Source organism: Silene latifolia, chromosome 3 (genome assembly GCF_048544455.1).
Source record: "Silene latifolia isolate original U9 population chromosome 3, ASM4854445v1, whole genome shotgun sequence".
Taxonomy (NCBI): domain Eukaryota; kingdom Viridiplantae; phylum Streptophyta; class Magnoliopsida; order Caryophyllales; family Caryophyllaceae; genus Silene; species Silene latifolia.
The window spans coordinates 10,638,917-10,654,634 of NC_133528.1; the positions used below are offsets into that span (position 1 = coordinate 10,638,917).

General features: G+C 34.1%; 2 protein-coding genes and 1 long non-coding RNA gene across 3 annotated transcripts; all 3 read left to right on the plus strand.

The window, feature by feature from the left end:
• Window positions 1–3,137: 3,137 nt before the first annotated feature.
• Window positions 3,138–3,923, plus strand: LOC141648631 (F-box protein CPR1-like). Its single transcript, XM_074457357.1, has one exon. It carries the CDS (start codon window positions 3,138–3,140, stop codon window positions 3,921–3,923), a length of 786 nt encoding a protein of 261 aa, XP_074313458.1.
• Window positions 3,924–6,844: 2,921 nt separating this feature from the next.
• LOC141648632 (F-box protein At4g22390-like) lies at window positions 6,845–7,624 on the plus strand. The gene has a single exon (XM_074457358.1). It carries the CDS (start codon window positions 6,845–6,847, stop codon window positions 7,622–7,624), a length of 780 nt encoding a protein of 259 aa, XP_074313459.1.
• A 5,743-nt stretch (window positions 7,625–13,367) lies between these two features.
• On the plus strand, window positions 13,368–15,275 carry LOC141645899 (uncharacterized). The gene is made up of 2 exons (XR_012545214.1): window positions 13,368–13,492; window positions 14,140–15,275. It is a non-coding gene; the product is annotated as an uncharacterized LOC141645899 (long non-coding RNA).
• The last annotated feature ends 443 nt before the right edge of the window (window positions 15,276–15,718 follow it).

A 15,718-nucleotide genomic window follows, 5' to 3' on the forward strand; every position in this document is an offset into this window, starting at 1 on the left:
CTATTCAAATGAGTGATTACTATCATATAACTATATCCAATGTTACTACAATTCTTTTATTTACTGACGAAATTACTTTTACTACTTAGGCATGCAATTTTAAGAGGATTATATATTTATATAAATATATTACATATTAAATCAAATCGAAAAAATTATGCAATATTATATATTTTGGAATCTAACTTGAATTATTTATAACCTACTTATTATATTTTTGTATGTTAAATAATTAACATCTCTATACATCTAATAAACTATAATAATGTTTAATAAAATTGCATAGATTTTAAATTTAATATATAATTTATGATGATAATAATTAATACCCTAAGTGTGCATGTTTATACTAATTAATTATTTTATTTTAAAGAAATTGACCATCTTCTAGTCTTCTAAAAATATTTAGAAAAATTACCAAGCATCTTCTTTCTTTTAGTCTCTTTGAAATTGACCATCTTAATTAATTATTTTATTTTAAGGAAATTGACCATCTTAATTACTTACTCCCTCCTATTCACTATATTCTTCCTCTTTCCTTTTTGCACAAGAAATAAGAAAGTTAATTTGGACCACACAAAACACACTACCCCACATGCAATTGAATTTGGACCACACAAATCAACCCAATAAAGGAAATAGGGAAGAAAACCCGAATAATCCGAAAAGGGAAATAGGGAAGAATATAGTGAATAGGAGGGAGTATTTTATTTTATGGAAATTGACCATGTTTTAGTCTCTTACAAATGTTTGGAAAAATTACCAATCTTTTATATATTTTAGTTTTAACCCAAACTATATAATAGTTGCATTGAGATCCCTTAATGAGGTCCATCACACGATGTTATTGATTAAAGATTATATACTCCCTCCTATTCAGGGTTTTCTTCCCATTGTTTGTGGCCATGAGTATCAAGGCGAGGAATAAAATAAGAATAAAAGACTTGGGTGGGGTTAGGGATATGAGAGAGGGACGAATAATTAGAGGTTAAATAAGAAATTGTGGGGCCAAAACATTAAGAAAAATAATAAAATATGGGTAAATGAGTTGGATGGGTTTGATAGTAGTAGAGAAGAATGAATAAAATAAGAGTAAAAGTTTCCAAAATAAAAAATTGAAAGAAAAACTGAATAATCCGTTTTAGGAAATAGGGAAGAAAACAGTGAATAAGAGGGAGTAGTATAATTAATTTGTATAACTTTCTTTAATTATATTGAAGTCCTTTGGTTTCTGGATTTAATATATAGTATTGATTTAACAAGTAAAAATAAAATAAATATTTATGCAATATAAAAAATTTTATGTTGGTATTTGCCTATTAGTGTGGATCCCGCGCATAAATGAGCGGTATTTAGTTATATAAAATTGCATCATTCTACTCCTAGCAGAGTGGTTTGTAGAGGAAATTCCTTCCCTGTTGTCCCGTGTTCAATTCCCAATCAAGGCACTTGTCTTACCCTATAATTTTGTAAAAGACAAAGAGTATGAGTAAATATTCATTATTAAAGTGATTTCCATTGATTTAGTTTTCAAACTGTAATTATAAAATCGAGTAACTATTGGTTGGTGTTATTATGTCATGCCATCAAACTCAAAAAACCATTTTAACAAAAACAACCAAAAGAAGAATATAATCTTTTTATATAAAAAAAAAAATTACACTTTCAATCTTTGTAAACATTTTTTATGTTTAAATTTAGTCATTATCAGACTTGCTACAAATTTGATGGCTCCTGAAAATTGAATTTCCGTATGCCCGCGGTCTAAATCCTGGATACGCCACTGGTATTTATAGATAATTTAATTTATAATGTACTGTAGTATTTATAGATTTAAAATTGTCATATTCTTAATTATTCATATTTTAATATGAGGATAAAAAATTGAAATGGAAAACTAATCAAAAATTTTGAATAAAGTCATGAAATGTGTTTTTTAATGAAATTTCTTACCACAAAACTAATGATTTCAATTTATAAATTTTCTCAAATAATTTTGATTTTTTTTGTTACAAAACTAATAATATCAGTTCATAATTATTTTTTATACGAATTAAGTACGTGGTAAGTTTTTTTAATACGAAGCTAATAATATTCATTTATCGGTTTTACATATACTAATTTTAGATTTATACCTATTTTGTTTTATTTTAATCAAAAGATTATAATTTAGTTAAAAATATATTATAATGATTAAAGATTATATCTTAATTAAAAGATAATAATTTAATAAAAATAGAGCTTTGTTTCTTTATTCAGCAGATTCCTTGTGGGGGAAAAATATTGAGAATTTTTATTCTCTCAATAATAATGCTGATTTGGATTTAAAAAATATACATAAAATATTCGATTTCACTTTTTTTGTCAAAATTAAGGGGGCTAATTACTCCATTTGAAATTTAAGGGATGTGGCTTCACAATTGGGCAAACTTAAGGAGGCTAATTAACACTTTCACGGTAAATAATTAACACCAATATGGGTATCGTTTTAAATTTTGCTAAATAAGACACAATAATTATCCAATAAAATTAATATGAAAAATCTTTTAAAATTGTTACTTAAAAAATAATTAATGAGTAAACCCGTGCAGAATCTACACGGGTATAAAACAAGTTTCTTATAAAAGCTACGATTTCCCCAATTTTCAGATCTCATTAGTTCTTCCCTTACAATGGATGCAAGTTTCGAAACCCTAAAACCATGTTTGAGAGTTAGCCTTCCTATGGAAATAATATTATCATGTATACTCCCCAAATTACCCGCTAAATCCCTCTTTCGCTTCAAATGTGTTTCAAAGTCGTTTCTAACCGAGATTTCATCCCCTGAATTCAATGCATTATTTGCCGAGGCCAATCATCGCCTCTTAATCCTGCCAGGTAAGAACGACTCGTTCCGTATATACGAACTGGACTCCCTACACTCTCCTCCTACGCTTTGCCCTTACCCCCCTATACGGTCAAATTGGCTTATACCATTGGACTCCATGTCAATAGTGGCATGTTGCGGATCGTACCTCTTGATTGGGCGCGGATACACCGAGCATGAATGTCTCATCGTGATGAACCCAACTACCCAAATTTACCGTGTACTCTCTAATGCTGCATTTCCCACTAACTTTAACTACGTACAATATGGCATGTGTTATGGTTTAGAAGGTGAATTCAATGACGATTTCAAAGTTGTCAGGTTTGTCGACTATAAAGGTATACATGGGAATGAGCTAAGGGAAGTCGTTGTTTATAGCTCGACAACTAATTCGTGGAGAACTATCGAGTGTGAAGCGACCACGGGTCAATGGATGCGTATTCCCGTCCTTGTACAAAACCATTTACTTGTTATGATTTTCTATGACGATGATGATTATCGCTTGACGAGAATTGGTTGTTTTGATATAAAGGCTGAACGATGGTCTAGTGACGTGCTCTTGCCTGATACTATTTCGGGTGAAGTCGGTTCCAATTCATCTCGAGATGGTCATTATTATTACCTAGGTGTGCTTGATGGGAAATTACGTTTTTTATGGTACGATATGAACAAGGCTACTTATACTACATGGATTATGAAGAATTACGGTGTTAAATCGTCTTGGGTTAAATTGATGAGCCTTTCCGCACGAGGGATTAAAGAGGTTTACCACCCAATTGCTTACCGTAAAGGATCATCACATGAACTACTCTGTATATCAAAATATACCGGCATATGCTATTGGTATAGCCTTAGAGAGAAACGCTTCACTGAGACTGTATTCGACATTAATGGCCTTGATTCTATTTATTTATCCTTTGCTTATGTATGCAACGGAACCCTCTCAAACTTTCGCGATGGTCAACCAATTCGATCATCATCGAAACAACAAGACGTGGATGACGACAACAACTCTAGGGGAAGGGACTCTAGGGGAAGGGACTCTAGGTGTCTGTAGGAGTAATAATTCTAGTATTTTTAGTTTTTCCAATCTTTTCATGTAAATACATTTGCACTTTTGCAGCACTAGTACCAAATCCATATAATTCTGTTTAATCAAGCAACCTGATAAGAGTGTAGTGAAGTAATTAAGAAGTCGTAATACTCCTAACATTCAGACCTAATGATATATAATTCGTATAATAATCGATAAAGGCATTTTATGTTGTGTCTCATATCTTTAGTCAAGCATGCATCATAAGGAAAATGGATCCTCTCCATTTGCTTTCCCTCCATTTACTCTCACAATCTCATATGCTTATACCCTCCGTCCCGGTCATTTGTTGTTGTTTTTTGGTTTTGGGCACAAAGACCATGGAAAGAGGAAATGACCAATTACTAAATGACAAGTGGAACAAATTAAGTGTGAATAATCAAATTACTCATCAAGTTCATTCTTAAAATAGAAAGGAGAACAAATGAGTGAGACACCCCAAAATGAAAAAGGACAACAAATGACCGTGACAGAGGGAGTACAAGAATTACAATGGTAACGATATTTTTTAATACTAATAAGGTAATTTTACTATTACTATTTTTTTTTTTGAGAGAATTTTACTATTACTATTTAGGCCTTGTTTGGTTGCCCTTTCAATTCATGGAAAAATAAAAATCCCATGAATTGTAAAAAGGGGAAGATGTTTGGTTGCCAATTTTTGGGCAAAATGTAGGCATTCAATTTTCCAAGGAGTTTTGAATGCCTACATAATGGTGGAATTGAATGACCTAGCCCCCCCTAGGTAGTTCACAACTCCTGTGGAATTCAACTCCCGCATGCGTAACCAAACGACTTTTCCGAATTCATGTGAATTCGTATACAGGAAAATAATTCACATGAATTGAATATTCCGGTGTTAATTAAATTCCTTGATGAACCAAACGAGGCCTTAGTTTTCTACAAGAAGTATATCTTACCCATTTTACGGATTTACCTTAATACGGAGTATATGTTTTCTATTATTAACTTAATACAAATACTAGTTGAGATCATGTGCTAAAGCATGATATTTGTGAGAGACATTAGAGAATTTAACAATTATTTAATTATATTTAACTTATTTTAACTCCATTTGAAATTTTAGTATAGAATAAAACTTAATATTAGTAATGTTTTGTATTAAGAAATAGAAAAAAAGAAGGTTCAACACTGTTACTCGTTGAAACTATTTTGTGTGTATATGTGTTGTAAAAAATATACTTATGTATATATTAAATCAAAAAACATTAAAAAATTAACCAAAATTTAAATGCTCGCGTTGTATATAGTAGAAATAGATACGGAGTATTAAATTAAAGTGTGAGAAAAATATATATTATTGGCAATTTCTTTCGTTTTAGAAGTAAAAAGATTATATGAATGCTCTTATCTTGTAGTAGGTTAGTTGTTGTATGTAATTAATTAGTATTGGCCCAGTTGTAGGTATATATAAATGTGTAAATGAAATAGAATTATATGGAATTAAGTAGTTTGGCCCAATTGTAAATAGAATATAATGAAGCCCAAATATGGAATATTCATTTAGGCGGGAAAATATTAGAGCTTTCTTATTCTTTTAGTTTAGTGGGGATGTTTCCGGTTTCGTATTCTACTCTCTCTCTCTCTATATATATATATAATAAATCGGCTTCAAAATTTCTTATTATGCATATTCATCATTAGTAGTAAACACAATCTCAAAGAGGTCTGCGGATCGATCCCCTACAACTGCGATTGGTTGGCGCAGTGGTAGCATGGGGCTGCGCTTGGTAGGAAGGTCTGCGGATCGATCCCCCACAACTGCGATTGGGAGGGGTTTAAATACCGTAATCCTTGGACACGCCCCGAAATCCGGATTAGTCGGCTCAATGTGGTTCGGATTATCGGATGGTTTAGACCCAAAAAAAGAGGCCCTTCAAAAAAGAAAAAAAATCTCAAAGAAGAAGTAAGACTCTTGATGAACTGAAAAGAATTATACACATGAAACGGAAACTATTTATCAATTTATCACTCTCATCAACCACATTACACAATAATCTCGAAAGCTTACTCTTAAAAGTTAAAACTATAAGAATCTCTTTGGCAGAAATCGACTCCACAACCGCACAACCAACATCGTTACCACCAAATTGAATGGCCGGGTTATTTTTCAAAGGCTACAGTCACTATACAACCATCATCATAAGGAGTATTTTTTTTAATCCTGATTAAGGTAATTTTACGATTACTATTTAATTTAATTTTATATTCTCACGTAATATTTGTTACCAATTTATTTACCTTAATACATAAAGGAGTATGTTTTCTATTATTAACTTAATACGTACTCCTATATGTTTCCGGTTTCGTATTCTATATAAATATTAAATTGCGAGTCGGCTTCTTAATGTCTTCCCTAAAATCCCAACTATCAGTCTATCATTCTTGTGTATTTCATCAGCAAATCTAGACTTCCAATGGATTTAGGTTTCGAAACCCTAAAACAATCTTCGGCAGTTACCCTTCCCATGGAATTAATATTCTCATGCATACTCCCCAAATTACCCGCTAAATCTCTTTTACGTTTCAAATGCGTTTCCAAATCCTTTTTAACCGAGATTTTGTCTCACAAATTCAATGCATCATTTTCAGAGGCCAATCGCTTCTTGATCCTACCAGGCAAGCTCAATACATTCCGTATATACGAACTGGACTTCCCGAACTCTCCTCTTACGATTTGCCCTTACCCTATATCATCAAAAGTGTCGCCCTTGTTGGCTTCCTGCGAATCTTACGTCTTGATTGGGTGCATCAACAACCACCGTTGGCCTGAAGCTCTCGTCTTGCTCAACCCAATTACACGTATTTATCGTAAACTCCCTACGGTTGACAATCCCAAATTTTCTAACAATGTATGTTATGGGATGTGTCCGTGTTTAGACGAAGAATTCAATGACGATGTCAAAATTGTCAGGTTTGTCGAATATGAAGGCCCACATGGGTACGATGTAAGGGTAGTCAACATCTATCACTTGAGAACTAATTTGTGGAGAAATATCGAGTGTGAAACAACGGATCAATGGATGGGTGATCCCGTCCTTGTAAATAACCATTTACTTGTTATGATTTTCTTTGAATGGATGGATGATGATGCTCGCATGACTAGAATTGGTTGTTTTGATATAAAGGCTGAACGATGGTCTAATGACGTGCTCTTGCCGGATACTATTTCGGGTGAAATCACTTCCAACTCCATTCGAGATGGTCATTATTATTACCTAGGTGTGCTTGATGGGAAATTACGTTTTTTATGGTACGATAAGAAGAAGGCGACTTACACAGTATGGGTTATGAAGGATTATGGTGTTAAATCGTCTTGGTTTAAGTTGATGAGCCTTCCTGCACAAGGGATGAAAGAGGTTTACCACCCAATTGCTTACCGCAAAGGATCATCAAATGAACTACTGTGTATATCTAAATATAATGGCGGCAAATGCAATTGGTATAGCCTTAGAGAGAAACACTTCACTGAGACTGAATTCGACATTAATGTCCTTCGTATTTATATTTCCTTTGCTTCTATATTCAAGGGAAGCCTCTCAAACTTACCCGGTGGCCAACCAATTCGCTCATCATCCAAAGAAGAAGACGTGGATAACGACAACAATACCGATGATGGACACAATACAATAATGTTGAATTAGTGAATATTTGGTTGTTGGTAATTAGGACTCTAGGAGAAGGGTTATTAATAGGACTATCAATTCTAACATTTTTGTAACTGATTACGATTAGAACGAGTTGTGTTATAAGCGTTTCTATAGATCCCGACTTCTAGACCAGGCTCCTAGTATACTAGTGCAGCATTTAAGTTAGCGATTTGGCATAACGAATTGATAGCTTGTGATTGAATTGTTAGGATGAAAGAATGTCATTGAAGTAACCTTAAGAAAATCAACTTGATTGAAATGTGAAAGGATCATCACGCTTTACCAGCTTTGGAAGGACCATCCTTTTGTCGCGAAAATTTTAAGCAAATTATCTAAAACTCTTCAAATGCGTATTGAATTGGTTGTTCCAAAGCCGGTAAAGGGTGATGATCCTTGCGAGCTTAACTATTAATTATGATCCTTGAAATGTGAAAGGATCATCCCGACTTCTAGGACTATTATCCTCTAAGGCGGCTTTTGCCTGATACTATTTTGGCTGGAATCGATTCCAACCCAATTTATGAAGGTCAATATTATAAACTAGGCTTGCTTGATGGCAAATTATGTTTTTCATGGTATGATGAGAATAAGGCGACTTATACTACATGGGTTATGAAGAATTATGGTGTTAAGGCGTCTTGGGTTAAATTGATGAGCGTTCTTGTGAAAGGCACGAAAGAGATTTTCAATCCTATTGCATATCGCAAAGGATCGTCACATGAACTACTGTGTGTAACAAATTTTAGTGGTAAATGTTTTTGGTTCAACTTTAAAGATAAACAATTCACTGAGACTAAATTCGACAGTGATGGCCTTGATACTAACTATTTATCGTTTGCTTGTATATGCAAGGGAAGCCTCTTAAACTTTCCCCGTGGTCAACCGATTCATTCAGTGTCCAACGAATAGGAAGTGGATAGCGATAATGACGATAGACAATCCTATTATGTTGAATATGTTTCTTGTAGGGATGCCCTTCAGGTAGGACTCTAGCTAGAACAAGGGATTTTGATTTAATATAATAATTCTACTATTTGTGTTACTAATTAGAGCTCGATCACTGTCTTTATTTTTCTCATCTTTTCTCGTAAATACATCCGACTAAACTCAAGTTGCTAGGGACGGCCCAATTCATGATATAATTCTAGTTAATCATATAATGCGCCTATGTTATTAGTATTGATGTCATTAAATGAGGTATATCGTACCACATGAACTACACCTATTTACCGGTCATATCGTGTGGAAATACGTTGATTGCTTTATTAGAATAAATTATTTCCATTGTAATTGGTGGATTATAATCATTTACTAAAAACTAGTGATTTTGATAAAATCAAGCATTACCATTAGTTGTTTTGTAGACACCTATAAAAGGTGATTATCGTTCGTAAGTACTTAATCCAATAAGATATAAGTTACCTCTTCTTTAATTTTTTTTTTTTTTTTTTTTTGTATTTTATTATCAGTGGTATCAGAGCCCGGTAGGGCTGGTACCGAAAATATTAAAAAAAAAAAAAACCAAAAAATAGGCTTAAGGTTGTAAAATATTATTCTTTGTCCAATATAATTCAATGGCCTCAGAGACAAATTCTGGTTTTGTCGAAGCAGCGACTCCATGCTTTGATGGTCATTATGATCATTGGAGCATGCTAATGGAAAATTTTTTGCGTTCAAAAGAATTTTGGGTTGTTATTGAGTCGGGAGTTTCAGAACCAGCAGCAGGCTTGATTTTTACCGATGCACAACAAAAGGAACATGGAGCTAGAAAGCTAATGGATTTGAAAGCAAAAAACTTCCTATTTCAGGCTATTGATCGTTCTATCCTTGAGACTATTCTTTGTAAAGATACGTCTAAGGATATTTGGGATTCAATGAAAAAGAAATATCAAGGCTCTACGAGAGTGAAGCATGCACAGCTTCAGGCCTTGAAAACTAATTTTGATACATTAGAAATGAAGGACAAAGAAAGTGTCACAAGTTATTTTGGCCGTGCAATGGAAATCTGCAACAAGATGCGATTCCATGGAGAAAAGATGACCGATACAACTATTGTAGAAAAGATTTTGCGCACGTTAACAAAAGATTTTAACTTTGTTGTGTGTTCTATTGAAGAATCAAAGGACATTGATACACTTTCAATTGACGAGTTGCAAAGCTCATTGCTAGTCCATGAACAAAAGATAAATAAAAGTTCCCCAAAAGAAGATCAAGCATTAAAGGCTTCTACCAATACCCAATTTAACAACTTTAGAAGAAGGGGTAGAGGAAGAGGTAGAGGTCGAGGTAGAGGTGTTCGTGGATACAAAGATGATAATAGGAGTTATAAAACTAATTTTGACCAATCTCAGGGCAGAGGTCGAGGTCAAAATTCAGATAAGTCAACTATTGAATGTTATAGATGTCATAGATTTGGGCATTATGCTTCTGAATGCTGCAAGAAACTACCACATAACAAAGAAAAAGGAGAAAGTTCAAACTTCATTGAGAACAATGAAGTGGAAACATTATTGATGGCAACTCAAAATGATATAAAACCCGATAGTGACGTTTGGTTTGTGGATACAGGTTGTAGTAACCACATGAGTAGCTGTAAGTCTTCTTTCTCATATATAAATGAAGATTTTCATTCTACTGTGAGCTTTGGTGATTGTTCCACCGTGAAAGTTATGGGTAAAGGTGACATTCAAATAAAAACCAAGAGTGGTTGTATTGAAATAATCTCAAATGTGATGTATGTTCCAGATCTCAAAAGTAATCTTTTGAGTGTGGGACAGCTACAGGAGAAAGGATATAAAATAACTATACAAAATGGTACATGTGAAATATACTCCCCCTCAAGAAGAGTTATTGTTGCTATTATACCAATGAGTATGAATAGATTGTTTCCTTTGAAGATTGAAAGCATTCATTCTTCCTTGTTGGCAAAATTGAAAGATTCAACTTGGATATGGCATTTTCGTTATGGACATTTAAGCTTTGGTGGATTGAAGACACTGCAAACAAAAGGGATGGTAATAGGACTTCCTTATATCACAGCTCCTTCTCAAGTATGTGAAGAATGTATGGTAAGAAAACATCACCGTACAGAATTTCCAAAAGGTAAATCTTGGAGAGCAAAAGCTGTTTTAGAATTAGTACATTCAGATATTTGCGGTCCTATAAATCCCTCTTCGAATGGAGGTAAGAGATATGTGATTACCTTCAGTGATGATTATTCAAGAAAAACATGGGTTTATTTTTTTACAAGAAAAATCAGAAGCCTTCTCTATGTTTAAAGTTTTCAAAGCTTTAGTTGAAAATGAATCTGGAAAGACAGTTAAGACCCTTCGAACTGACCGTGGGGGTGAGTATTGCTCTAATGAGTTTGAAGCCTTTTGCAAAGAGCATGGTATTCGAATAGAGCTTACAGCGGCCTATACACCGCAACAAAATGGTGTATCAGAACGGAAAAACAGAACTATTTTTAATATGGTGAGAAGTTTATTGGCAAATGGGCGATTGCCAAAGACTTTTTTGCCAGAAGCGGTAAATTGGAGTGTTGATATATTGAATAGATGTCCAACATTTGCAGTTCAGAATATGACTCCAGAAGAGGCTTGGAGTGGAAGAAAACCAAGTATTGAACATTTTCGAGTATTTGGGTGCATTGCTTATGCACATGTACCAGATGTGCAAAGAAAGAAACTTGATGACAAGGGTGAAAAATGTGTTTTTTCTGGGAGTCAGTGAAACTTCCAAAGCGTATAAATTATATAATCCGGTCACACAAAAGATAAAGATTAGTCGGGATGTTGTATTTGATGAGGAAAGTACATGGAGTTGGAATAACAAGCCATCAATTTCGTTAACTTTAAATGATGAGGAAGATAAGGAAGTAAGAGAATCGCCATTACATATTGAAGAAGCAACCAATAATACTGAAACTTCAAGAAATAGTGATGAAGAGACACCAACCAATCATGCAGAAAATGAAACACGCCCGAATCGTAATCGTAGAAGGCCGGCATGGATGGATGATTACGAAGTAACAGGAATTAATCAAGATGAGAGTTCTATTTCTCATTTTGCTTTATTTGCAGATTGTGATCCAACAACATTTGATGTTGCAATACAAGAATCTAAGTGGCGTAAAGCTATGGATGATGAGATAAGAGCTATTGAAAAGAATAATACCTGGGAGTTATGCGATCTTCCCGAGGGACACACGACAATAGGCGTAAAATGGGTTTTCAAAACAAAGTTGGATAAATATGGTCAAGTGGATAAGCACAAGGCACGATTAGTGGCCAAAGGATATAAACAACAATTTGGAGTTGATTATACCGAAGTGTTTGCTCCTGTAGCGAGACATGATACAATTAGAATGGTGGTTGCATTAGCAGCACAAAATTCATGGACTATTTTCCAGTTAGATGTCAAATCAGCATTCTTGAATGGGTACACTACTACAAATCCAGGCAACTACAACGCCCCTTTAACAACGAATATTCACGAAAATCACAATAAACGTTGTAGAATGCATGGCGCGAATTTTACTAAAATCAATTACAACGGGTATGGTTATAAAAACCGTTGTTATTAGTTTTAACAACGGGTCACACATGAACAACCGTTGTTAATAATTTGGCGCAAAATTGGCGCAAAGTTAGTGAAAAGTAATAACAACGGTTATTTTTGAAACCCGTTGTTAAACCTTATTTAACAACGGGTGTTTTCTACAACCGTTGTTAAAACATATTTCACAACGGTTGTTGTTTAATAACCGTTGTCAATACCTTCCATACTATAAACCACACAAACACAAGTCTGCTGTGACCACAAAACACAAACCTTAATACACAAACACAAACCCAAAGAAGTGACCAAACACAAACCCAAGAAGACCCAAACACAAACACAAAACACACACTTTCTCATCGTCTCTTTCTCTCTTTCTCATCGTCGCTTTATCTTCTCGCCGTCACTGTTGATTTCATCGTCTCTTTACGTACGTTCTGTAATTATCAGGTTTGTTTCATCGTCATTATTTTATTGTTCTAATTATTTCATTTCAATGTATGTGTTTTTATCGACCATTAGGTTCCGTCAAAGATCTGCTAATTATTTCATTTCCATGTATGTGTTTCTAATTATTTCATTTCCATCTTCTTTGGCGTCCTTGAGACGGATCGAGCATGTTTTAGCGGATTAGGGTTTGGAGAATATATTGAGATAATGGAAATGCATGTTAGTTGAGATAATGCAATGTATTTATACTAATGTGTGGGTTGAGTTGTTTTTTAATTAATATATATGTTAGGAAGTTGTGCCATATATGTTAGGAAGTTGTGCCATAATCAGATCTTGATGATGAATGATAGATCTATGGAGTTGAAAAAATGGAAGCAAATCAAACAAGCATAACTCAACACTTTCAAAATGATCATTTCATTTAATTTTAAACCAAATACATTACAAAGCAATTATCGAAATCAAAAGATGTATAATAAGCCGGAACAACCCGGTTAAGCGTAAAAAGCGCTTCTCAACCTGCCACCAATCACGCCACTCCGGTATACCGCTAACTTCCGGTCATTGGCTTCATATTTTGCAATAACAGATTGAATATATGCAAGGACACGACTTGCATGTGGAGATAAGGTTGGAAGAGTACAACTCAACATATCTCTGGTCTGACCAAGTTCGAGTATCGGCCGACGAGGGTATGAAGATGATGATGATGATGAGGCTTTGTTGACAAGCCGGACGGCTTCACGCCTCTTAATCCAATAATTCCGTTGATGTTCAAGGGATGCTTTGATTAATGGGTGTTGATCGGGGAAGCCGGCGAGAACCTTCCCATCATCTTCAATCGTTTGTGTAAGCCATTCTTCGTTGTTGATAAAATTAGGGTTCATTGCCATGTTGTTTCAATTAATGAATGTTAGTAAAGGATGCTTTAATATGTTAGTAAAGGATGCTTTAATATTTATAGCTAGTAATATTTAATTTTTTTTTTTTTTATTTTTTAAGAACAAACAACAACGGTTATTTATAAATAACCCGTTATTATAACTTTCCCCCCAAAATTGAGTCACACTTTCCACAACGGGTTTTTATACTTAAAACCGTTGTTAATATTTTTAACAACGGTTTCCTTAAAAAAACCAACCGTTGTTAAAACCTTTTACAACGGACGCTTTAACAACGTCCGCTTTTTTATATAACAACGGCTTTTGACCGTTGTTATAGGTTGTATCTGTAGTAGTGGTATCTAGAAGAAAAAGTATATATTGATCAACCAGAAGGTTATGTTCAGGTCGGAAAAGAAGAAAAAGTTTACCGATTAAAAAAGGCTCTTTATGGACTAAAACAAGCTCCAAGAGCTTGGTATAGTCGTATTGAAACATATTTTCTTAAATCTGGGTTTGTGAAATGTCCTTATGAGCATACTATGTTTCTCAAGATTGGGGATGACGGTAAAATGCTCATAGTTTGCTTATACGTTGATGATCTCATATTTACAGGCAATTGCGATGAGAAAATATTTGTTGAATTTAAAAAGTCCATGATGAAGGAATTTGAAATGTCAGATCTTGGATTAATGAATTATTTTTTGGGTATTGAAGTTATCCAATCCAATGTTGGGATATTTATTTCTCAGAAGAAATATGCGGGAGATATATTGGAGAGATTTCAAATGAAGGATTGTAATCCAGTAAGTACTCCAGTTGATTGTGGAATGAAGTTGCATAAAGACATTGAGGGGAAGAAAGTTGATAGTACACTTTATAAACAAATTGTAGGTAGTTTGATGTATCTTACTGCAACAAGACCGGATATACAATATTCTGTAAGCCTAATCAGTAGATACATGGAAAATGCAACATAATTACACTTGTTAGCTGCGAAGAGAATCCTTCGTTATTTACAAGGAACTCGAGACTTCGGATTATTCTATAGAAAATATGAAAAGTCAAATATGATTGGCTATACTGATAGTGATTACGCGGGAGATCAAGATGATCGAAAAAGTACTTCTGGTTATGTCTTTATGTTTGGAACATGCGCTATATCATGGTCGTCTAAAAAGCAGCCCATCGTCACATTGTCTAGCACAGAAGCCGAATTTGTAGCAGCTACGGCTTGTGCTTGCGAAGCTATATGGATGAGAAGAATGTTAAATGAACTATGGGTTAGACAAAGTCAGCCTACAAAAGTTTATTGTGACAACACTTCAACAATTAAATTGTCAAAGAATGCAGTGTTACATGGGAGAAGTAAACATATCGATGTCAAATACTATTTCTTGAGAGATCTATGCAATAATGGAACAATTGATATGCTTCATTGCAAAAGTGAAGATCAACTTGTCGACATATTTACAAAAGCACTAAACAGAGATACGTTCGTGAAACTACGAGAGTTATTGGGTGTTCGTTCGTTGAAATTAATATAGTTTAAACTGATATCAGGACATCAGTTTAAGGGAGGCTATTAGAATAAATTATTTCCATTGTAATTGGTGGATTATAATTATTTACTAAAAACTAGTGGTTTTGATAAAATCAAGCATTACCATTAGTTGTTTTGTAGACACCTATAAAAGGTGATTATAGTTCGTAAGTACTTAATCCAATAAGATATAAGTTCCCTCTTCTTTAATTTTTTTTTTTTTTTATTTTATTATCATGCTTTCCTCCCGCGCCTAGATACTTCCCTGCTAACACCAGCCAGGTATACCTTTTTTGATCTCATACTCCTCGTTAAGATGGTACTTTCACTAATTGTAACTCCGAAGAAAGAATACTCCTAATGGAAATTCTCCCTCCGTATCAAAGGTGAATAAATGAATAAGACGGAGGTTGTACCTTCTTTGATCTCATAACCGATTACCCCGTATATATCTTGATCTGATCTAAGTACACCTACTGAATAATCATTGCAGGCTTTCCGAGACTTCTTTTACGCCTTCTCTCGTTATTTCAATGTTTAATTTTGATTTAATTCAGTGAAACGATCCAAAAACTGAAGCAACTATTACAGATTAGATATGTCGAGTTCTTGACATGTTATCCGTTGGAAATATACATGGTGGTTGACACT